This window comes from Balaenoptera musculus, chromosome 6, assembly GCF_009873245.2.
Source record: "Balaenoptera musculus isolate JJ_BM4_2016_0621 chromosome 6, mBalMus1.pri.v3, whole genome shotgun sequence".
Taxonomy (NCBI): Eukaryota; Metazoa; Chordata; class Mammalia; order Artiodactyla; family Balaenopteridae; genus Balaenoptera; species Balaenoptera musculus.
This window is the reverse complement of record NC_045790.1, coordinates 7,710,127-7,734,652: the sequence shown is the minus strand read 5'-3', so window position 1 is coordinate 7,734,652 and position 24,526 is coordinate 7,710,127. Positions and strand designations below refer to the sequence as shown.

The 24,526-nt window shown below is 53.8% G+C and overlaps 1 protein-coding gene across 1 annotated transcript; it reads left to right on the top strand.

The window, feature by feature from the left end:
- The first annotated feature begins 2,009 nt into the window (after window positions 1-2,009).
- BLK (BLK proto-oncogene, Src family tyrosine kinase) lies at window positions 2,010-21,194 on the top strand. Its single transcript, XM_036855752.1, has 12 exons — window positions 2,010-2,120; window positions 4,403-4,457; window positions 5,933-6,026; window positions 6,940-7,038; window positions 8,065-8,168; window positions 12,479-12,625; window positions 13,067-13,219; window positions 14,464-14,643; window positions 15,775-15,851; window positions 18,399-18,549; window positions 19,687-19,818; window positions 20,519-21,194. Exons 1-12 carry the CDS (start codon window positions 2,013-2,015, stop codon window positions 20,722-20,724), a joined length of 1,506 nt encoding a protein of 501 aa, XP_036711647.1. The 5' UTR covers window positions 2,010-2,012; the 3' UTR covers window positions 20,725-21,194.
- Window positions 21,195-24,526: the final 3,332 nt, after the last annotated feature.

Here is a 24,526-nt window from a genome sequence, read left to right as displayed (position 1 = left end):
CATTGTTTTCATATATGCAGTTTCCATATGTACTGGAATCTGTTTGCATTCTTATTATTATGCGTCACTGATGATATGTCTATTCCTATTCCACTTTCATGCTGGTTTGATTTTACTCTCCTTTTTCATAATTTTAAAGCTAGGGTGAGACTTTATTTGGTCATAGAAACCTTCAGATAATGTTATCCAATTAAAAGTTGTCATTATTGAAAGTACATTTAATTTATATTGGGAACAACAAATAAGTCATAATCAAGAAAGAGAAGAGATGAAAATAATTACAAAACAATACGATGTAAAACTTCATGGTTGGGCTTCCCTGGTGGTGCAGCAGTTGAGAATCTGCCTGCCAATGCAGGGGACACAGGTTCGCGCCCTGGTCTGGGAAGATCCCACATGCCGCGGAGCAACTAAGCCCGTGAGCCACAACTACTGAGCCTGCGCGTCTGGAGCCTGTGCTCCGCAACAAGAGAGGCCGCAATAGTGAGAGGCCCGCGCACCGCAATGAAGAGTGGCCCCCGCTTGCCGCAACTAGAGAAAGCCCTCGCACAGAAATGAAGACCCAACACAGCCAAAAATAAATAAATTAAAAAAAAAAAAACAAAACTTCATGGTAAATTAGAAATGGAGAGGAAATCAAAGATGTCCTATAAATCTTATAAATTATCAAAGTGGTGCAAGAAGGAGGAAAAGTGGCAACAAATTCCTGTGGAAGAAACTGGAAATTTATTTAGAGATCTACTATTTAAAAGGGTCCCAGGAACAGATGACTTACCAGCTGAGTTCCACGTAGTCTTTAAGGAACAGATAGCCCCAATGTTGTTAAACGATTCAAGATCATAGGAAGAAAGACAAAGAGATCCCTGGTATGTTATGAAGCCAGAATCATCTTAATGTTAATTCCTTATAGACGAATCACACTCGGGAATATAGATTTTCATTCAAAATAAAATATTAGCAAATAGGATCCATCCGTGTATCAAAAAGACTAAGGCACTGTAACGAAATAGCTTTTATTCCAGAATGCAAGGATGTTTCAGTAGCAGAAAATTGATCAACATAATTCATTACATCAACAAATCAAAGAAGAAAAATTATCATATAAATAGATATTAAATAGTCACCTGATAAAATTCAGCAGCCCTTCCTGGTACAACCCCATAATTCATTACGCAAAATGTGGATAAGTGTGGTGGTCTAGTGTCAGCCAGGGCTCCAGAGTTGGCTCTGCATTGGTTAACTGTTTGACTGGGAACCAGCTACTTAACATCTCAGACCTCCTACTTACCCTTATTTTAGAGACTTGAAAGGATGATACAAGATAGGTGAAGTTCTTGGTCAAGAGTAAGCTCTCCTTGAACAGCCGCCCCTGGAATGGGGCTGGTGGTGAAGTGGCGGTGCTCTTGGCCGTGGTCCCCGGGGTCTTTCTCACATCTGTCATTTGAAGATTCTTTACCCAAGAAAAGTCTTGATCATATTTCACTCACCCCTAAAGAAGATTCCCCGATATTATTGAAAAGTTGGCATTAGATGCCTGTACTGTCTTTGTGACCTAAATTACAGCATCTCACCTGAAAACCTGAGCTGGAAAGAACCTCAGAATGTTCTAACATGGGCCAAGAGAGGGAATGTGACTTTCCCAAGGGAAGACTGAAACCCAGACCACCAGACACGTTGGTCAGCCTCTTTCTAGACGGCAAGGCTCCTACCCCCAGGGGCCTGGGATCCACCCTGGCGGTTTCTGGCAGTTTCCTCAGGCCAGACCATCTCTGTGTCCTAAACCCGGGAGTCTCTCCTCTCTAGGCCACTTCTTCCTGCTCTGGGAAAAAAGATGGAGGCAAGCCTAGCCCACCCAACCCACTTCTGACCCCATGTTCTGACTTTGACCTTCACTGCCCCCCTGCTTCCCCACCTTTCTAATCGGCAACCGGAAGGGGTTTGGGGACGCTCTTGTGTACAGAGGCTCTGAAAACCTACTCACATCGCCAATCTGCTGTGTGCTCTCCGACAGGATGGGAGTGGTGAGCAGCAAAAGGCAGGTCAAGGAGAAGGGAAAGGGCAGATGGAGCCCCGTGAAGGCCGGCACCCAGGGCAAAGAGGCCCCACCACTGCCGCCCCTGGTGAGTGACTGCTGTGCGCAGCTGGAGGGGGTGGGAGAGGGGCGCACGGAGCCCCCCCGCACGGCTCAGGGGCTGCTGCTCGTCTCCAGCCGGCACCAGCGCCATCTCTAGACAACGCAGGGCTCCAACAAGTAGGCCCCTCCCACTGCCACCATGACCCACGTCGCAGTGGTGGCATAGTACCAAGCTTCGCAGCCAGATTGCCGAGCTTAAATCTATGAGCGGTGTGCTTCCAGGTAGGTTACTTAACTCCTCTGTGCCTCAGTGTCCGCATCTGTAAAATGGGTACAGTAAGAATGCCTTTCTGATGGGGACGTGACCATAGGCAGGTGTGCAAGGCACAGGACCGGGCCTAGGGGGCTCCCGGTAATTCTTAGCCAGTTTTCAATGCACACGGGCAGCCTTGAAGAGGAAAGGATATCAAAAATGTCAACTTGAAGAAAGGGTGGGGTGAGGGGGGGTGTGGGGCATTCAGCAACATCTGCTGCCCCCACCCCCTGCCAAGAAGCTCCTGATGGTCATTGTCCCCTTTCGTGGCACTGCTGCTGGCATTCCAAGCAGCTTGCCGTCCCGGGATAAGGCAGCCTAGGACTGGAGGGGCCCTCTCCCCCGCAGCAGGCCCTCAAGTTCTCATGAGCCTGTCATGCAGCTCTGGTCTGTTCACAAAGCGTTTGGCAGCCTTTGACGGTAGCATTCCCAAAGAGGCACTTTTAGATAATGATGTTCGTGTCTCCCCCGCCCGGCCACCTACCCCCTTTTGGTTTGGGGCAGTTGGGAGTCATGCCTGGGTCCCCCAACCCTCACCAGTGCATTTGACTGGCCATTGCTTTATTCTGACAGTGACCTGATGGGGAGGGGAGGGGGGATTGCCAATCCTGTTTCTTAGAGAAATCTTATCTATCCGTGTCCCAATTTAGTGCAGGGCTTGGCAGGTAGCAATGAAATGTTTGTTGAATGAATGAATGATCGACTGGGAAAACGCTGACTTCGACTGTGTTCGTTATATGCTAATAAGTAGTAGAGCCTGGAAGGTTTTAAACTTTTTTAAAAGTCACGTCATATCTATTAATTATGGGAAAAAAATTATAAATACTCATTATTCCACTGCCCAATGATACCTGGAGTTAGCACTTCAGAGCTCCTGCCTCCAGACCCCTTATCTGTGGGTTATTTATATTACATGTTTATATTGTCAGTGGAACCACGCTATACATGCCATTTTGCAAAATGCTACTTCAAAATTGTGTTCAATAAATATGGAATACAAAAAGAATATTTGGGGACTTCCCTGGTGGTCCCAGTGGTTAAGACTCCGTGCTCCCAATGCAGGGGCCACGGGTTCGATCCCTGGTGGGGGAATCCCACATGCTGCGTGGCCAAAAAAAAAAAAAATTTGTAACACATATGTCAAGTTGAAAAAAGAGCAAAATGAAGAGCCCCATCATCTTCAGAAGTAGAAGGTGACCGGTTGAGACTGTCTGCTGCCCCCAGCCTATCCTCGTCACCCCAGGCCCCACTATCCTGAGGGTGTTTATCATTCCTTAGCTTAGCTTTTTCGGTGTGATCACATATGTATGTGTTTCTAAACACTCTTCAGTTTGATTTTACCCGTTGTGAACTTTAAATCATTTGAATCAGACAGCACGTATTCGTCCGAGGCGTGGGTTTTGGATCTCCGTTACGTTTGTGGGTTTTACCCACGTGGATGCCTGGGGCTGTGGCCACGAACTCGCCCCGGGTTTCGTTGCATAACTTGCTCCAGTTTGTCTATTCGTCTATCTTTGGTCAAAGGGTGACCAAACTTCAACGATTTTTATTTTTTTAATTTTTTTTCTGGGAGCATTCCAGTACAAAGGTTTCTCTACAGGGTACATACCTGGGAATACATCTGTTGAGTTTGAGGGAAATATGCTTTTAAAATAATTTCCCTTGAGAGCAAATACTCTTTTGCAATTTCGTCTTTTAAAGAAGAACCAGGATTTTAACCCGGGTGATACGGCTTCCCCTCACAGTTCCACAGCTGCCTCTCATGAAGTTGGGGCGTTCCCACGTACCCCTCCTCCAGCCGCCTGTGTGGTTGGGCAGGTGGTCCCGGCTTGGGGGAGGTGGCGCTGGCACCTGGGGCTTGAGGCAGCATGTGTAGAATTTACCTGTGCAGCCTCCTGGGCCAGCAGAGAGGCTCCCCCAGACCCTCCAGCTGGCACCCAGCAGTCTCACCCCTCCTGCCCTACCCAGGCCTCGGGGCCGTGACCTAACACAGAGCGCGTGCATTTCCACTCTAGATCGTGTTTAACCACCTGGCTCCCCCCGCTCCTGGCACCACGCACCCGGACCAAGGTAAGAAGGGGCCGCTTCGGCAGCTGAGGCTCCCCTGGCCACATCCTCCGGGCCCCGGCTTCGTGCAGTTGGAACAGGGGCCGAGGTGGGAGCGGCTTCCTGGGGAAGACGGGCCCTCGAGGGTCGGAGAGGAGAAGGCCTGGTTGGAGGCTGAGGGAGGTGCCCTAGGCTTCACCTGCCCTTGGGGGGTGTCTCTCCAGGAGCCAAGCACCAGCTCATTTAGTGTACCTGAGCCTGGGTGGGCTTTTTTTTTTTTAAGACTTTACAAACTACGAATGAGCACCAAAAGAGTTACAGCAAATACAAAGAGCATCGTCAAACCCAGGCTTTCAAAAATTCTAGCTCCCAACCTCCAAGGGCGAAGGTCGATGGCTCTGCGTCCCAGCCTTTGCTCTGTTGCATGTGGAGTTTCCCATATCTAGTTTCCCAGCCCGCTTTCAAAGGCCCCCTGCCGGCCTTCTAACCACCCCCGGTCTCCACCTCCACTCTGATGGGCCGGACTGTGGAGGTGACATAATGAATGACCTCGGCCCTCTGGGGTCGGGGGTTGAGGCCTGGGCAGGGGGCTCACAGGATGGGGCTTCCGGGAGAGCTCTGCGCCAGCATCCTCATAACACACCTGCATCCAGCACCGGGAGGCCTCGGGCTTTAGAGCACTCGCACGGCTGCACTGAACAAACAAGCCAGAGCCCGGCTCTGCCCCAGGACTGCGGAGGATGCAAAACTAATTACGATGGGGCCCCTCCGCGAAGGAGCTCAGAGTCTGTCAGTCAAGAGCTGGAACCCATTTAGTGGCCTCGCCTGGTGCCTGGTGTTTCTTATCCTGCTGAGGATCACGGTTAATTACCGTTAGGGGGGATCCTTACTTCCTGCCGGGGGCTTCGCATCTCCAGGAAGGAAGCCCAGGAGAAGGAAGTAAAACCAACTGCCTTTGGCACGAGAACTTGAATCTCAGAACCGGAGGAGGCCGTGTCATCTATTCCAGCCCCCCTTCCCACCGAGGGGAGGTGAACAGCCACACTTTGGGGACAAAGCTGAGTCATCTACTTCTGGGGACGCTAAGTGGTCTCCAGGTGACCTTTTCCGGGGCGGGGGGTCTTGGCCCCCCCGAGCTGTGCAGAAAAGCAGTGGTCATTGGGAAGACGCTAAGCCAAGCTCCGGAGCCCGCTCCGTTCCAGGGACCAGCAGCTCATCTGGGCACTGTGACAGGGCCCTGGGTACCGTTACAGGTCCAAGTTACAGCTGCTACGTTCCGAGACCACTACTCCCCTTGGAACAGAGGCAGGGAGGGCAGGGGGAGAAGGGGAAGAGAGGGGAGGGTCATGGCCTCCGAAGTGGTAAGGGATGGTTCCCAGACATGGGTCTGCGGCCCTCAGGTCCACACAGCCGATCTCCCTAGATCTTCGGGATTTTTCCAGCCCCTACCATCGCTCTAGCAGCCCAAGCAGTGACCATCTCTTCCCTGTTCACCCTAGAGGAACACTTTGTGGTGGCCCTGTATGACTACAAAGCCGTGAACGACCGGGACCTGCAGATGATGAAGGGGGAGAAACTGCAGATCCTGAAGGAGTAAGTGTCCCGGACACCGTCCCTGTGACTGCAGGACCCCACCCCCCGCCCACCTACCTTTCACCCAACACGCCGCCCTGCACGGCTGCCTCCAGAATATCTTCTCCAGTGCCCTGCCCCTCAGCCCAGGCCAGTCACTCGGTAGTAGGGGTTCGTATTCACTACCTCCTGCTCTGCTGTCAAAATCCTACTCTTCCTTCAAAACCCACCTTTAACGTCACCTCCTCCATGAAGCCCTCCTGATGCCCACAGCGCTTGCCTGGCTGCTCCATCACAGCTCTGGGCTGGAGTCTGTTGGGTCCAGATTTGTCTCCCTTGCAGGACAAGATCTCACGTGAGACCCTACCTGTGAATTCAGCTTTAGTTTATCCAGGGTTTCTTCTCAGAAACTGCTCTAAAGCTACTCTTTCGCACGTCGGGCTTGTCCTGTGGAGCCTGAGGGCTCCTTTATTTCTTGATGTTCTGCGATGAAGTGTGAAGGCCCTGACCTTTTGACCATCTGTGGGCTCTGGTTGGTCCTCTCCTCCGCAGGCCTCCTTGTTTCTGTCTTTCCCGTCCAGTCCAAACTCACTCCCCAAACCCTAAACGTGTCCCATTAATCGAGAGGAAGGCGTCTCACCAGAGGACTGGGGCCCTCTTGGGCGGATCAGGCTATGGAGACAAACCTCCCCGGGAGGCTGCGTTGTTCCCTTTCCTCCCCTGGACCAGGAGCATCTTGGGCCCATCGGATGCTGGCGAGTTGGAATGACCTGGACACACCGCATCACTGAGCCACCGGCCCCAGTTCCCTCCCTCTGCCCGACCACCTGCCTCTCGAATCCTCTGCCTCCCAGGGGTGAGATGCTGTGGGCGGTGAGCTGCCCAGAGAGGCCCGTGGGAGCCGCCACCTGTTTTGTTTTTCTTTCCCGCCTAGAGCTGGAGACTGGTGGTTGGCCAAGTCTCTCATCACAGGAAGAGAAGGCTACGTGCCCAGCAACTTTGTGGCCCGAATAGAGACCCTGGAAGTGGAAAAGTAGGTGGACAGACGGCCCTTCCGAGCGGAGGCGTGTGCTGGCTGCTCTAGTCTGTGCAGGGCGGAGCCAGAAAGCGGCTAAAGGGCAGAGCAGGGTGTGAACCCGGCTCGGAGGGGGCAGGAGAGGGGTGGGGACTTGGTGCCGCTGGGAACGCTTGTCTAATGTCCCAGCAACGTTTAAATCTCTGTGTGACACTGAGGGTGTCACTCGGGGAGCCCATCTCACCCTTCCCATCTGTGAAATGGGAGCTGCCCATTTCCTGGCTAACCTGGTAGAGACGACCCCATGTCCCACCGCCTTGAGCAGCCACGCTCCTCCCCTGCCTCCAGGGCAGGACTCAGGGCTTGCACCTCGGGGGACTCACAGGATGGGGGCCTTAGGGGACAGCTCCGCCCCGGCATCCTCATAACCCACCTGCACACGGCACCAGCCAGGGCCTCGAGCATTAGTGCCCTGAGCAAACAGAGCCAGAGCCCCAGCTCTGCCCAGGACCGGGGAGGATGCAAAACCCATTATGACGTGACCCCTGCCCTGAAGGAGCTCAGAGTCTGTCAAACTCACGAGCTGGCACGGGTCTGCCGCCTCGCCTAGTGTTCCCATCCAGAGATGCTCGCCCTCAGGAGGGCTCCTTGCCCAGCACGCCCGGCCCTGTGCCTGGCCCTGGACCAGCGTGAGGCCGGGGCACATCCACCCTGACCAGCCTGTGCTCAAGGGGCACTAGAGACTCGACCCCAAGGAGGGTGGGCTGTGAGGGAAGGTGTCAGGTGCATTCTCCCAGAGCAAAATTAACAAAGGGCACCAAATACTGCTCTCCTTTCATTTCAAGAAAACACCAAGTCCATCGCTGACAGCAGGGAAAGGGACCGAGGGGCATTTCATGTAGCAAAATGTGAGGGGCTCAGCTCAGGGTTAAGTTGGCAACAGGAACACATTTTATCTCTGGAGGGAAGGGACTTGGGTGACAATATATCCGGGAGTGTGGCCACTCTCTGAGGTCTGTCTGCCTTTGTGCTTTTCTTTTCCAGGTGGTTCTTTAGATCAATTTGCCGGAGAGATGCCGAGAGGCAGCTTCTGGCTCCAATCAATAAGGCCGGCTCCTTTCTTATTAGAGAGAGCGAAACCAGCAAAGGTAAGCCTGGGCCTCCGCTGCCCTCCCTGTGCAGCCCGGGAACCCCACCTGCGGCCGTGCTTCTGGGAGCTGGGAGGGGGCCAGTGTGTGGGGTGCTAGGCAGGAGAACCTGGCAGCGTCCGCCCCGGGGGGTCCCTCCCACATCAGGCCAGCCAGGACAGCCCACGGGTATCTGGTAACTGAGCGTGGGGCTGTACACATGGACAGTTCTCCCAGGGCCCCGCTGGAAACGTGCCCAGCGCGAGAGCAGCTCCCATCTCGGGCTGGACTCGCACTGCCTCGGTCAGCAGGGGTGCTGAGGCTGGTGGGGGCGGAAGAGGGGGTGTGACCCAGGGCCACGTCTGGAATCAAAGGATTTGGGAGCTGAAAGAATCCTTAGAGATAATCTCAGCTAGAGGCTGTGACTCAGACACTTCCAGGAGCCTGTGAGGTATAAGTTTGTGATATACAAGGAGGGGGCAGTGATCGTTGGGATCTGGGGGACTCATAGATTCAAACCCACCGACCGAGCAGAACGTTTCTGCCACCACCCTCAGGCCACTGGGTTTTCTCTTTCTCTGTCTTTAGTTTTCTCTCTGTCTTTCCTCCTCAAAGTTCTTTCTGCTATAAAGTATAAAACACATCTAAAAATTGCATAAATTATAAATGAGTGCATAATTATAAACATAGAGTCATGCTAAGTAAACACCTGTGTAACCACAAGAGTGAGAACATTCCAGACACCCAGAGCCCCTCTCCCTGCCCCACCGGCGCCCCTTTCTGATTCACCTCCCCACCCGCCAGAGAAGCCACCACTGTCCTGACTTGGATGGAAATCCTTCCTTATCTTTCTTTATAGTTTTACCACCCATGTTTTGTCTGTTTTTCACCTTTATACAAATGGAATCATACTATTTTAGTTTTTGTGTGCGTCCTATTCCTTTCACTCAACACTGTAAGATTCTGTATTCGTTTGCCAGGCCTTCTGAAGCAAAGTACCAGGAACTGGGGGACTTAAACAACAGAAATAAGTTTTCCCACAGTTCTGGAGGCTAGAAATCTGAGATCAAGGTGTCAGCAGGGTCGGTTTCTCCTGAGGTCTCTCTCCCTGGCTTGTAGATGGCCGTCTTCTCCCTGTGTCCTCACATCGTTGTCCCTCTGTGTGTGTCTGTGTCCTCGTGCCCTCTTCTTATAAGGACACCAGTCATATTGGATCAGGGCCCACCCCAATGACCTCATTTTAATGTAATCACCTCTTTAAAGACACTATTTCCAAAGACAGCCACATTCTGATGTACTGGGGGTTAGGACTTCAACACAGGAATTTGTGGGGAGAGGGGGGACACAATTCAGCCCATGACAGACTCACTCGTGTTGTTGAGGATAGCAACAGTCTGTTCACTTTGACTGCTATACGGAATCTAGTATATGAATATTCCATAAGTTATTGCTATTTCTCCACGCTAACGTTGGTGGACTTGGGGTTGTTTCCAGTTTGGGGCTGTTATGAACGTGCTGCTGTGAACCTTGTTACATATGCTTCCTGGTACATGTTTGCCACTAGTCTTCCATCTTGGAGATACTGGGCCAATACCCCCATTTGAAAGATGAGAAAACTGACTCCCTGAGGGAAGAAGTGACTCATTCAAGACCAACAGTGAACAAGCGTCAGGGCCCAGATCATCTGAGGGGCACCAAAAATCTTCAGAAGCTCTAAAACGTGTCAAACTGGCCTAACCTGGGTGGATGGAGGGGAGTTTCCCAAGCAGAGTGAAGAAAGCCTTTGCTATCAGGACACTGCACAGAGGGACCTGTTACAGGAGAGGAGGTGGCGGCAGCGACATCAGAGGTGAAGGGGAGAGAGGGTGGCTAGATTGTGAGCCTGGCCCCCTGTGTTGGGGCAAAGAGAATGGACGGGGCTTTCCTGGTGGGAGCACCACCCCCTCCCCTGCCTGCTGGCTTACCCCTCAGCTCCATCCATGGCTTGAGAACTGCAGTGAGTGGAAACACTAAAGCAGCAAAAGCTGGACAAAGAGAGCTGCTTACAACCCACTGGAGGCTCAGGGGAGCTCTCGCAGCTCATTGCCCCTCAAAGGGTCAGAGCCAGGTTGGGGAGGTGGAGGGATGCAATGGTGCGTTGGAGTGCTCTGTGCAGAATTTCCTGAGATGCACCCATGGATGCATTAAATTATATACACATACATATTAGGATATTGCCACTACTCCATGTGAATAGCGGTGCTCCTATGTCCAAGAAACAATATGGGAATCATTAGAGATGACATAAGTGTTTTGTTGGCTGTAGAACAGTATAATGGAGCCCCTGTACCCAACACCCAGCTTCAACAATAATCAACCCAGCTAATCTCGTTTTGCGTGTATCACCACCCACCACTCTTACTTTGAAGCAAATCCCAGACATCACGTCATTTCACCCGGAAATGATGTTTTAATTGTTGCCTATTGCTAAGGGGCCCCCTGGAGGGAAAGGGCGTCCCCAGCCTCAGTGTGAAGGAGGAAGGGGTCTCTAAGGGCGGCGGGTGTCTCCTCCTGCCCTTGCCCCCCTCCCCAGCTAGTCCAGGCTGGGATTGGCCAGATGGAGCTGAGGCTTCGGGACCCCACGCACATATACATATCCCCGCATACACATGCCCACACTCCACCGAACTCCAAAGCCCCTGGAGGCCACAGACAGAGGATGGGAGATGGCGAAGGAACACTGCCCCCAGAAGCCAGGGAGCGAGTTCTAGCCCCGAGAGGCCTCCAGGACATCCCTTATCTTCTCAAGCTTCATTTAATTGGTATCTGTGTGAGGACTGACTCGTTTCCCAGTTCCAGGGCAGGTGGTCCTTACAGTGTTAAGAAATCTCAATCTCTGGGAGCCCAGCCTTGCCTATGCCCAGCGCAGCCCACACGCAGCGTGGAGACAGGACAAGGGGATCCAGATTTTGTGAACTGCAAGGACTGAAGTCCCCTTTAAGAGGAAGGAATGCCAGATTGTAAAAAGATATTCGGGACAGGCCCTAGGAGGAGCCCACACAAGAGAGAGGCACTGCTGGAGGAGAGCCCGGTCTCCTTGGCTGATCTCGAGGATTCGCAAGCAGGGTGCAGCGGAGGGAATGGGGAGAACAGCTCCTTTCCTCACTAGGGTGACGCGCGGATGAATGGACTCACTAGAGCCACTCTCTGGTTCCTGAGATACCGGGGCGCGTTGCATCCACCCGGGGCGAAGTCGGGGCCACAGTTTGCCGCGTGCGGGCTGGGCTGGGGTCGGGCGCGTGGGGCGGGCTGTGGCGGAGGCAGGGCGCGCCGCGAGGCGCAAGGCTTCTCCGCATCCTTTTGCAGGTGGGCAATAATAGAGGCGCAATGGTCAAGGGTTAGGGGAGAAGGGATTTGAGATGGGCTGATGGGCTGATGGGGGAGGAAAGACGCCTGAAGATAAACACCGCAGAGCAAAATCAAGCGCCCACACCCAGGACAAGAGGTGTCCAAGCCTGACACCTGGCGGGAAAGGGTGGTACTGCTCGCGGTAGGCGCGCCCTTAGGAAGGGCACGGGAGCCCCCAAGCCTGCCGCTGGCCAGCGGAGGGCCCTGGGGCAAAGCGACATCCCCCTTCTGGGCCTCAGCTTCCTCATCTTCCAAATAAGAGTCGAGGAGTGTGGTGCCCAGAGAGCTGGACAGAGACGCTTTATAAAAAACATCAAGTTCATGGAATGTTTTTCAGCTGAAAACTCTTGCCACATAAATTGCTCTTAACCCTTGGCATCTGCTACATTAACCTAGAAGACAGAATACCTAGATGTGTGTATGGATTTGAACAGAACCCCTGGGGAGTGTCTTATTATGTTCTCCCCCATGGACAGGAGTGCTTGGGGTTGTAATTTGCTATTGCATGTGGGGTAGGGTCAGCTTTTCAGTTGGAATGAATGAATGAACAAGTGAATGAGTCAGTCTCTTAGTCCCTCCAACAACTCTGTATTTCTCAATATCCCATGGCAAAGGGTCCCCAAGCCCCAGGGCCCAAGTTGGGGGACAGCCTGATTGCTAAGATAACATCCTGCCTGCTCCAGAATTCTGGGATTCCCTGGTTGAGTTTTTGGAGACTTGGGGAGGAACGTCAAGGACAGAGTCAGATGGAGCTGCGAGGAAAGGCTTCCAGGAGGGTGGAGGGTGAGATGAAGGAAAAGGTAACTTTTGATGGAAGTGGTCAAAATGGAGAGCAGAATTCGGGGAACTTTTTTCCAGGGTATTGAAATGAAGCCCAAATCCCAGTCCTGATTTTCCTTCTTTATGCCTTACTTCTCATGTATGTGTCTTTATTAACCCTCCAGGTGCCTTTTCTCTGTCTGTGAAGGATGTGACCACCCAGGGGGAGGTGATCAAACACTATAAGATCCGCTCCCTGGATGAAGGCGGCTATTACATCTCCCCCCGAAACACCTTCCCCACCCTGCAGGCTTTGGTGCAGCACTATTCTAGTAAGAGGGGGCATCTGATGAGGGGGCATGGGGGGCTTGTACCAGAGGAGCCCTTGTATCTCTCTATCACTAAGATCTCAGGATGGTGTGAATTATTGGTGCCATCTTGGTGGAGGGGTGGAGGATTATCCCAAGGCTGGACCTAAGGAGTTGACAACTGTCAACATAATGATTCACATTCTGTGTCCCTAATCCCCTCTACTGGCTGTGACCACTTGGAGAGTAACAAGTATTTTCAGTCTTAGAGACAGCAAGACAATGATAGCATTCCTTGCTTAATGCGAAACGAACACAGAGAGCCGTGTGTGTGTGGTGTGTGCACGAGGGGTCGGGGTGGGGTAGGGCGGGCAATAGGGGGCAGGGACACAGCTGGGAGTGATATGGCTCCCATGAGAATGAGACCAGTCTGGCTCCAGCCCCACCTCTTCTGTCCTAATGCAGAGAAAGGGAATGGTTTGTGCCAGAGGCTGACCCAACCCTGTGTGAGCCTGGCTCTCCAGAACCCCTGGGCCCAGGATGAATGGGAAATCCCCCGGCAGTCTCTCAAGCTGCTCAGGAAACTTGGGTCTGGGCAGTTTGGCGAAGTCTGGATGGGTGAGTATGTGTCACGCCGGGAGCCGCTCTCTCCCTGTCCTGCGTCCTGAAGCACAGAAGTCTCGGGATTTGCACAGGGCATCATGCTTCCCATAAAGGCTTATGAGGGGGAAGGGACTGCGGCTATATACCCATTTTACAGATGAGGTAATGGAGGCATAGAACACTAAAGTGACTTGCCCTCAGCTGTTCCGCACATGATGGTGAAGCAGGAGTAGAATCCAACTCTCCCACCCCCTCAGCCCAGTCCCTCCTTCGTTCTTTGCTGCCCAGAGCTGCCTTTGCCATTGATTTGTGTGTGACCTGGAACGCCTTGCTAACTCATAGAGTGGCAACAGCATGCTAACCGTGGTGAGCGGTGAACCAGGGGCCCCAAGACTCTGGTAACAGACCAAAGCCACCACTTGCAGCTGTGAGACTAGCCAGTCCCTTAACTTCTGGACCCCTGTGGCCTCATCTTCAATTACAGTTGATGGTCTCTCCTCTGCTCAGCGTGGGCACTCTCAGAACACAAGGTGCTTTATTTTATCCCTGGAAAGGTCCATGTCTCTGGGCATGATTTCACGGTGGGATCCTGCTGCCCACCCCGAATCCTCTGGCACCCAGGACTGATGCCTGAGGCGCCCCTGGCAGGAGCTCCACCTGGATTGTTGCAAGTCTGAATCATGACTTGCTTTCTCCCTTCAGTGTGGATGGGGACCTCATGGTGGGGGGTGGGTGTGTGCAGGTGCTGGCGCTGTAAGGGAAACATCACAGGGCGCAGAAAGGGAGAAGGAGGCCCCAGACCCCCTCTGCGTTCTCTATGCTTTTGTCGTGGGCTGTAATGCTCCCTGCCACGCGGAACCTATCAGGTGGTAGAAGAGACTCATTACGTAGGGGTAGGAGGCAGGCTACTTGAAGGACAAGAGATGCACCCCAGACCCAGGCATAGGGGCAAGGAGGTGAAATGGCCCCCCTCCCAGGCCGGGTAAGTTCCTCCACTGCCTGGGGCTCCCGTCTGGCGGGGGAGGCTGGGACAAGCTGGCATCCCGCAAGGTAAGCAGGCACATCCGTCTCTCTCAGGAGCTGTCATTCCAGCCCAGGACCACCTACGGGGGCGGGGCGGGGGCGGCTGTGGCCTCAGTGCCCCACCTATAGAGCAGGGATGGCTCCTGGAAGCTTAGGTCGATTTTGGTTAAGGGATCACCTCCCATAGCCTCTGGGTCTTCTGAATGTCCTCTTCATTCTCCGTCCCTGGGGCTCAGGTTATTACAAAAACAACATCAAGGTGGCCATCAAGACCTTGAAGGAGGGAACCATGTCTCCGGAGGCCTTCCTGGGTGAGGCCAACCTGATGAAAACTCTCCGGCATGAGAGGCTGGTCCGTCTCTACGCCGTGGTCACCAAGGAGCCCATCTACATCGTGACCGAGTACATGGCCAGAGGTGGTGCCCTGCCCGGGACTGCATCCTTCAGACAGAGGCAGGGAGGCTTGAGGGTGGGAGTCCAGGCTTGGGGGGCCGAGAAGGCTGAGGCTGATCTGCTGCCGTGGGTTTGCCTGGCCAGGAGACCTCCGCAGGAGATCACTGAGCCAGGGGCTGGATCAGTTAGCCAACATCTTTCAGGTCTAGGGTGTTCCATGTGCGTGGGGGGCGGAGGGAAGGATGGTGAGAACAAGACGGATAAGTGGTCCTTACAGAGCGGTGTCCTCGGTGCAGGAGCCCTTGAACCAGCATTTTTGGAGTGCGCCTTCTGTGCCTGGCACTGCCTGATGCCCCCTGGGGAGGACAGAGCGAGGCAAAGTCCAGAGAACAGTAGGCTGGGTGTCCAGAGACGGTTCTAGCCCAGGGAACGTTTTACAACCTTATGAGCATTTTACAACATGGATGAAAAGAGAGGATGGGCGAGATGGCCTCTGAGGTCCATGGTGTGGCCACGCTCTCCCGGGGCAGGGGGCTCCTTCTCACCCCTCCTGTGGCCCTGACCACACGCTGATTCTGGTCAGATCCTAACGTGCTGTGCTAATACAGCTCCTTAAAGGTCGTCATGAAGGGCCCCACCTGGCTCCCCTGCTCACCTCTCAGCCACCCCTCTGGTGAGAATCCCCCGACTCTTAGATGCCAGAGAGCAGCTGCGTTTGTTCCCTGCACCCAACCCAGGAGGCGGGTCTCTCCATTCTGGTGCTTTCTTGTGCCCTTGGCCCTCGGAGGAAGAATCTCTGCCAACAGGCGGTGAAGGGGGCAAGAAGATGCTTTGGAATGTTGTGCGGGGAATGAGCATGTTCTGCTCCGGTCCCCTGGCTGCACGACCCTGAACTTGGCTGAGACCTAACATCCTCCGAGCAGCCGGTAGCAGATCAGCACCTCCTGGGTGCTGTGGGGGCTGAGATGGGAGTTTCTGTAGAGCAGAGGCACCTGCAGCTGTGGGTGGGTTTGTCCTCTGGGCACAAGAGAGCCGACAGAGTGCCACCCACTTCCTGCCGCAGGCGGGGAGCAACCCATACCCTGAGAGGCCGGCCCAGCCAGGGTTGGTTGGGTCACTCTGCACAAGTGCAGCTGCAACTTCTCTTTCCTCAGGCTGCTTGCTGGATTTCCTGAAGACGGATGAAGGTAACCGATTGTCCCTCCCAAGGCTGATCGACATGTCGGCCCAGGTTTGTGAGAACCGAGAGCAGCGGGCCAGGCCCCCAGACCCTCTCCTCCGTCCCCATGGCTTAACAAGATCAACTATTTAGAGGTTGCGTCCATTAGATTTAGGCTGGGCTGTGAAGGACAGAGAGCCCAAAGTCATCATGGCTTAAACGTGTAAACACCAGAGGTGGGCAGTCTGGGGTGGGCAGCGGGGCCACTCCTCGGAGTCACAGGGACCCAGGTTTCTTCCACCCTCCAGGTCTTAGCAGGTCATCTTCCCACCAAGGGAGGCTGCTCGCACTTTAGCATCTTGTCCTCAGCCAGCAAGAAGAAGTGAGGGGCGGGGAAGCCCACCTCCTTCCCTTTACAGACGCGTCCCCAAAGTCACCCACTACCCTTGCTCTCCCAGCCCCCTGACCACCGGTCACCAGCCAACACCTGCTGCAAGGGAGCTTGGGAAATGTAGTCTTTATCCTGGGCAGCCATGAAGGAGGGAGGTGGGTTCTATTGCTAAGGACGAGAGGGAGGAAAGGATGGTGTGGGAGACCCAGAGAGTTCCCACGAATTCCATGTCACACGGTAGGCCCGTGTTCTGTGGTGACCTCGCCTGTCCTCAGATGGTGCCCACAAATGCCTTCTGTAGACTCAGACGGCGTGAGGTAAAGAGCAAAAGGAAGAGGAGGGATCTTTCCTCCCCGGGGATTTTAGCTGAGGGTTCTACCCGGCAGCAAAGCACATCTGGTGGCTCCAAGTGTGCATCTGTTAAAACTGGAACTCAGCAGAAAAGCTCCGGTCTGTGGTCAGCCCGTGAGACACATAAACGCACACACACACATCCTGCTGCAGACAGGCACCCTCCCACATCCCACACCAGCCCCTCCCCTCCTCCTCTACCGTTATCTGCTGTTAATATCAGGGCAGGAACTGAGGTCACCACCCCTTTTTTCCACCGAGGTGAGCGCAGGCCGGGTCCAACAGGCTGCTGAGGTGGTCTCGGAAAATTAACGCTGGTAACCGGTTTCAAACCACAGCGCAGTGAGCAACCTGCCCACTCTTTTTTCCCCCGATTCTTTTCCTTCTCTCTCTCTCTCTCCGCGGTCTCTTAGTCAATCCTTTGGGAAATCTTGGGTCACCCAGAGGCAAAAGATGTGAAAAGCCACCTGAGTTTATAAGTAGGTGTGGTCAAGAATCTGAAGGTTAGGAAACCAGAAAATCAGAACCTTCCAGGTGAGCAGCTTCTAAACCACATTCTGATCATGCTAACACCTCACTGCGTGCGCACACACACACGCGCACACACACACACACGCACACACACACGCACACACGCCCGCACTCACCGCCTTCTGGGCGCTCCTTTTCCTGCTCTGAGGCATGAAATGCCAAGCTCCCCTCCAACCACAAGCCCATGTGCCCCACTTTGCAGCCACACGGCAGCTCCCCCCTTGTCCTGTCACATCTGGGAGCCTTTGCCCAGAATGTCCCCTCTGCCCAGGATGCCTTTGACTCTCTTCTCAGCTGGCAGAATCCTAATCAACGTTCATGACCCAGGTCAAGGTCACGTCTATTCAGTTTTTCTGGACAAGAAAGTGCAGAGAGCACCTTGGTCATGTGTTCCCCTAGCCTCGTGCCTGGTGGATGCTTCTTGAAAGCAGATCTGGGTCCTGCTAGACCTTTTTTTTTTTTTTTTTAATTTCTAATATCGCTCATATAGTACATATATATATATATACATGAATACAATATAGTACATATTTGTTAATGGGATGAATACGGCTAAATGCTGTCCAGATATAAGATATTTGGTATTCAGCTTTATAACCCTCACAGTACCATACCAACACGTGTGTGTGATGGAATGATTTAGCGAAGGAATAAATATGAAAATATAATATAATATATAAATGAATGAATAAATGAATAAACCAGTGCAATGGAAGCCTAAGGAGGAGTGGGATCAATTCCAGTGCTGGCTTTGAGGAGGTAAACTGGCTTTCTATTCTCTGCCTCAGTTTCTTCATCCATCCACTGGGAGTGCAGTGAATAAACCCTGAGTTAGTTTCTTTGGCTAAACAGCTCCTCCTGGCCCAATGCTGGTGATCTGGGACAGAAACAACTCTCTTCTTTCACTGCCTCTGTTCCGTCAGGATCCTGCTGGGTTAGGTCCTCCGCCGGGTCTCACCTAATGCTCACCCCAACCCTGGGGCCCTGGAGACCCATCCCCTCACGTTCCATGCCAGGGCACTGACACCCCCTCCCCCAAGGAGCTTAAGCAATGATTCCAATCCAGGGCTCCCTGCTCCAGTACTTGCAACTTGCTGAGGAAATGAAACCCTCTCCCCAGCCTCCTGCCTTCCCCTCCTCTCACGCCCCTTCCTTTTCTTCTCCTTCCCTCTCAAGAGACCTGCCTTTTCTCCTGCCTGCCTTCTGCCACCTTCCTCCCCTGCAGACCCTTGGAAGGAGAGGAGAGGTGGGTGAGCAGTGCGGGGCCCCTGGCTCTGATGCAGAGGGTGGCCGGAGTCCTTCTCCCCAAGGGGGGCTGGCCTTCACCGTGGGGCCCATTCCCTCAGATTGCAGAAGGAATGGCGTATATCGAGCAGATGAATTCAATCCACCGGGACCTGAGGGCGGCCAACATCCTGGTGTCTGAGACCTTGTGCTGCAAAATCGGTGACTTTGGCTTGGCCCGCATCATCGACAATGAATACACTGCCCAAGAGGGTGAGCCGAGCCTCCCAACTCCCCAAGTCCCTTTGGACTTCTTGTCATGCAGTTCTGGCCTTGCCCCCAGCTAGTCCAGCATTTCCCTAAAGTGTTCTGTAGAGCACAGGTGCCTCAGGAGGAGTGGCTCTGTGAGGGAGTAAGTTTGGAGACACTGCCCAGTCCATCCAGCCCCCCCTTGGAGACTCCCAGCCCACAGCAGCATATTAAAGGCACTGAGAAGTCCTGCAGCTAAGGAACAGTGTACTTGTGCCTCACCTCGGGTCTCCCAAGCTAACTGGAATCCCAAATACTTTTTCCATGTAACTTCTGTGAACCTCCCACAGAACCAGGGGTTCACAGAACACACTTTGGAAAACACTGCCCTAAAGTATGAGCAGCAAAACCTAATACCTGAATTGGGGTCTCCACAGGCACTCTACTTTACTTTGTAAAACTTTGGCAAAAATCCTCTTCACAAGAGGATTTGAAAGGATCAAAATACATTTCATCAAGCAAGTTAGCATAATTAGCTCAGCACATTAGTCAGTTGATGCGGGAGAAGGATTGACATGACTCGTTCCCTGAGGGAACTTCAGGGGATAAAGCCAGGCAAGGTGCAGGTGATCAAGGGCAGGGCCATGCGGTCTGTTCTGGACGCCAGCCAGGGCTGCAGCCATCCACTGGGCTTCGCGGGCAGCAGGATTTGAGTTCCTTCCTCACTGTGACCCTAGGAGGTATATGAGCCATGTGTCACCATTTCCATTTTGCAGGAAAGGATTAAGGCAGGGGCAAGTTAGATGACTTTCCCAAGCCATGGGTTCCTGTTAGTAAACAAGACTCACGGGAGGTGGAAAAGGACCCTCCCATCCCAGATGGAAACACGTGCTGGTTGCCCAATGAAGCCCACTGGGCAAAGACCCAAAGCGGGTGACAGGGGTGGTATTTGTCCTTTCATGCTGCGGACCCCCAGGGTCTGCACGCTCCTGGTCACGTGTCCTAGGGGTCTGAGCGACTCCCTGAATGCATCTCTGCCTGGCACAGCTGCGCTAACTCCGCCAGGCAGGGCAGGGTGGAGGGGAGGAGGGGCAGGGAGTTGGGGGGCGTGCAGGGGCAATCAGCCACGGCCTCACAAAGCTGCTCCTGGCTTTCTCACAGGGGCCAAGTTCCCCATCAAGTGGACCGCCCCAGAGGCCATCCACTTCGGGGTGTTCACCATCAAAGCAGACGTGTGGTCGTTTGGAATCCTCCTGATGGAAATCATCACTTACGGGCGTGTGCCCTACCCAGGTAGGCGGCTGCATCCTGCAGCGACCTTGCTGCTCAGGGCTGTCCTGAGATGACTGTGATGGCAGATGTCCCATCCTCAGTGCCTGGGGTTGCCCACCTGCATGTCAGAATGGAGCCCAATGGTTGAAACAGAAACCCAAGTGTGCCGCTCTGGGGGCGGGGCTTCCACCCCCTTCCTCAACGTTGCTCTTGGCAACAGAGCTGTGTCCCCTTCATCCAGCAGAGGTCAGTGAGCCCCCAAACCTGGAATTCGGTTAAGGTCGGGGTCTGAACTCAGGTTTCCTCCAACTAGTATGCCCTCAACTGAGGGCAGGTGGCCCCTCCCTTGGTCTTGCACCTTGGGCACAAAGCCCCATCTTGAGGGTCAACCCCCAGCCCCCCAGCCCCCCTGCCTCAGGCCCGAAGGGCTGGGGCCTCTTAGCAGCCTCTGGGAGGGGGTGGGGCCTGTTCACCAAGTACCTGCGCGGTGAGTGATGCTCGCCTGTGCCGCGCAGTCACAGGTAAGCGAGGTGGGGTCCCATCCAGGAGGAACTGTCCCACACTGAGATAATCTACAGCCTCGTTTCCAGCTGTTCTCCAAGCAATGGAAAGTAAATTGTGGGATGCGTAAAGGTGGCACCAGCCGGGCTGCGAGGGCGGAGATGGCGGTCGGTGCCTGGCGGGCCCCTCCGCCCTTCAGCCGCGTCCCCTCCGCCTCCAGGGATGAGCAACCCCGAGGTCATCCGCAACCTGGAGCGCGGCTACCGCATGCCGCGCCCAGATTCGTGCCCGCCCGAGCTGTACAGCAGCGTTATCGCCGAGTGCTGGCGCAGCCGGCCCGAGGAGCGGCCCACCTTCGAGTTCCTGCAGTCGGTGCTCGAGGACTTCCACACGGCCACCGAGGGCCAGTACGAGCTGCAGCCCTAGGCCCGTGTGCAACTGACGAGGACTCTTCACCCGGCGGCTTCCTCAGCCCCAGATGGGCTGGAAAGGCAGGGAGGGGTCGGCACGCCCATTTCTCAGATGAGCAAACTAGAGGTAGAGCGGCCTGGCAGGTGGGTCACGGCTTGGACTCCGGATCCAATCTCAGCACGAACCTTCTCCGGCTGTGTGCCCCTGGGCGAGTTACTTAGCCTCTCTGTGCCTCCGCCTTCTCATTGGCACAACGGGAAAGAACCACAGTTGTATCTACCTCGTATGTTCTTCACGAGGATGACCCGCTAAGGTGTTCAGCATAATGCCTGGCACACTCGTGTTTGTCATCATGTCATATAAGGCTTCCTGTGCTGGCACCAAAAGCCAGGCGTCTACTGCAGGTGACCTGAGTCCCGCAGGCTCCCACCTGACCCATACTGCGCTCCAGCACTTTGGGACTTTTCCGCAATAAAGTCACGAGATCTGACCTTTCCCGTGTCGTTCCTGGTGACAAGCCTGGACATCGCATACATGACCTTCGTGGTTGCATGAGTGGTGCCGCTAGGGACTCGCGGACGGCCCTGGGTGAAAGTCAAGCCCCCAGCCCCCCAGGACAAGGGCGCAGACCCGACAGTCACTGCCTTTTAGGGCAGCTTGAGTAGGACCAGCAGGTGGCGCTCTCACCTCAGAAATCCTCGGCCTCCAGGTCTGAATCGGGGTCGCGGGTGGGAGGGCCGTTGCTCTGCAAAGCGCCCCAGCTGACAGTGCGCGCACCGGGGAGGCGAAGCAGCCCTGTGCTCCGGTGGTGCCGGGACCAGCCGCCTAAACTGATGAGGCGGGGATGGTAACACCAAGGAGGGTTCCAGGTTCCTCACTGTTCATGGTGGCTCCCCATGTGTCATGTTTTTGTTTTGTTTATAACAGATTTTCCTCTTTTGAGCTGTTAGGTTTACAGAAAAATAAATGAAAAGTGTAGAGAATCCCCATTTACCCCTCACCCCGCCCCCACCACCAATTTCCCCTGTTATTAACACCTTGCAGTAGTGGCAGTACATTTGTTACAGCTGATGAGCTAACACAGACACATTATTATTAACTGCAGTCCGTGGTTTACGCTGGGATCCACTCTTTGCCTTGTATTCTGTAGGTTTGGACGGATGTATAATCCCATGTCGTCACACTACCATACGGAATATTTTCATCGCCATCCTCTGCGCTCCACCTATTCTTTCCTCTCTCCCTCCCCCTGAACCTCTGGCCAACAACTTGCCATGTTGCGACTCCTCTGATCATGTGACAGTCAAGGAGGTGGGAATACAGAGAAAGAAACCAGCAACAGAGAGCGTACGCGGTGTTTCCATGGTCACACAGCTCATTAGTAGCAGGATAGGGTTGTGGCCCCAAGCAGAGCAGCTGGACCGTGGCAGCAGAGAACGGGGGATGCTGGGCCGGGAGAGCCTCACGGAGGGGCTGCGGAGCAAGCAAAGGAGGACAGACATCTGCATAGTATTGCTGTTTCCAGAGTGCGTTCCCAAACAGCCCCGGGAGGGATGGAGAGGCGGGCAGGGGGTCACCATTATTATGCCCAAACTCTTTTCCCAAATGAGGAAACCGGCAGAGACTCCACACACCAGGCCTGTCCAGAGGCTCTTAGCTGGCCAGTGCTGGACCCTGGATCTGAACCCGCTCTTTGCCCCCAGCCCCTATTCATGGCTGTGGAGGTAGTATTCTCCCAGCCACAAGCTGTCCGTGTGAGGGTATTGGAAAGGGGCCCAGGCCTGAGAGAGTGGAGCCTATGACCGCTGCCCCCCAACCAGAGCTCTGGCAAGGAGTACGCCCCAGCCTCGGACCCCTCATGGATTTTGTGCTTCCCCTTCTCCCTCCCTCCCCAGAGCCAGGGCATTTGCAGTGCTATTGTAAAATGAGTAACAGCAAGACCTTTGGGATCGGATACACCTGGGTTCAAATTCAAGCACTTCCTCTCCCGGGTGTGTGAACTCAGACGCTTTGCTTGACTTCCCTGAGTCTCGGTTTCTTCATCTGGAAAATGGGCACACTAATAACTCCTACGTTATAGGCTTGTTTTGAGGTTTAGACAAAATAGAACACATTGGGTGTTTATCCCAGTGCCTGTCTCATGGTAAATGCTCAGAAACTTTAGCTCTTTTTTTCTTTCTTTTTTTCTGGCTGCGTTGGGTCTTTGTCGCTACGCACGGGCCTTCTCTAGTTGCGGTGAGCGGGGGCTACTCTTCGTTGCGCTGCAAGGGCTTCTCATTGCAGTGGCTTCTCTTGTTGCAGAGCCGGGGCTCTAGGCGCCCGGGCTTCAGGAGTTATGGCACATGGGCTCAGGAGTTGTGGCTCACGGGCTCTGGAGCGCAGGCTCAGTAGTTGTGGCGCACAGGCTCAGTTGCTCCGCGGCATGTGGGATCTTCCCGGACCAGGGCTCGAACCCGTGTCCCCTGCATTGGCAGGCGGATTCCTAACCACTGCGCCACCAGGGAAGCCCGAGCTCTTATTATTTTGACAGCCCCCAAAGAAAGGCCTTCAAAGACCCTGATCCACAATCTCCAACGGCCTTAACTGGGTGTCCCCTGTCCTCTTTGTCTCCCAGGGTGGGCTTCCAACTGTGCCCCTCAGCGTTTTGTTCTCTATTGGTTGCTAGGAATTTTCTTTGTCTGCTCTCACACTGCTCCCACCCTCGGGGCAGAACTGCGAGAAGAGCAGCCCCGGGGGTTGAAGTCAGGGACCTGGGTTTACCCAGCACTTTCCAGCTGTGTGACCTTGAGTTAGTAACTCAAGTCCTCTGAGCCTCAATTTCCCCTTCTACAAGCAGGCAAGAGCAGTGACTCCCTTGCAGGGTTGTTTTCAGGATTTAAAGAGACTTTGAGTTGGTGCATTTGGCTGCAGTAACAAACCCCACAGCCTGGGGGGCTTCAACAACAGACATTTATTTTCTCACGGCTCTGGAGGCTGGAAGTCCAAGATCAAGGTGTCAGGAGAGTTGTTTCTTTTGAGGCCTCTCTCCTTGGCTTACAGATGGCCGTCTTCTCCCTGTGTCCTCGTCCTCATGTGGTCTTCCCTGTGTGTGTGTCTGGTCCTTATCTCCTCTTCTTACAGAGACAGCAGTCGTGTTGGATTAAGGTCCAGTCCAATAACCTCATTTAATTTAATCACCTCTTTAAAAGGTCCATCTCCAAATACAGCCACATCCTGAGGTCCTGGGAGTTAGAACTTCAACATAGGAATTTAGGGGAAGCAAAATTCAGCCCATAGCAAATAGTGACACATAGACATAATATAATAATTATTTCTTCTTTTGTATCTTCCACTCTACCTTCCCAGTGCAAGACATACAGTAGGTGTCAATGTATCCTTGTAACTGACCAGTTTTAAAAACAAGAATGTTTAGTGTGAATAAACTTCCCATCTACGAATAAGGAAGAACCAAAGCTAAGCTGAAAAACCAGTGGACCAGCTCTCAGCAAGCTCACACACAATAATCCAGATTTACGCAAAGGATACAACTGTCTCCAGTGATTTAGCTTACAAAGGGGTCCACCTCATATTCCTTTAGGTACTTTAAAAGTAAGGCTCGGGGCTTCCCTGGTGGCGCAGTGGTTGAGAGTCCACCTGCCGGTGCAGGGGACACGGGTTCGAGCCCTGGTCTGGGAAGATCCCACATGCCGCGGAGCAACTGGGCCCGTGAGCCACAACTACTGAGCCTGCGCCTCTGGAGCTTGTGCTCCGCAGTGAGAGGCCCGCGCACCGCGATGAAGAGTGGCCCCTGCTCTCAGCAATTAGAGAAAGCCCTCGC

Coding starts and splice junctions, on each gene's coding strand:
- BLK (XM_036855752.1), top strand. CDS start 2,013: ATGGGAGTGGTGAGCAGCAAAAGGCAGGTCAAGGAGAAGGGAAAGGGC. Junction 6,027..6,939: donor AAACTGCAGATCCTGAAGGA/GTAAGTGTCCCG, acceptor TTTCCCGCCTAG/AGCTGGAGACTGGTGGTTGG. Junction 18,550..19,686: donor TGAATACACTGCCCAAGAGG/GTGAGCCGAGCC, acceptor GCTTTCTCACAG/GGGCCAAGTTCCCCATCAAG.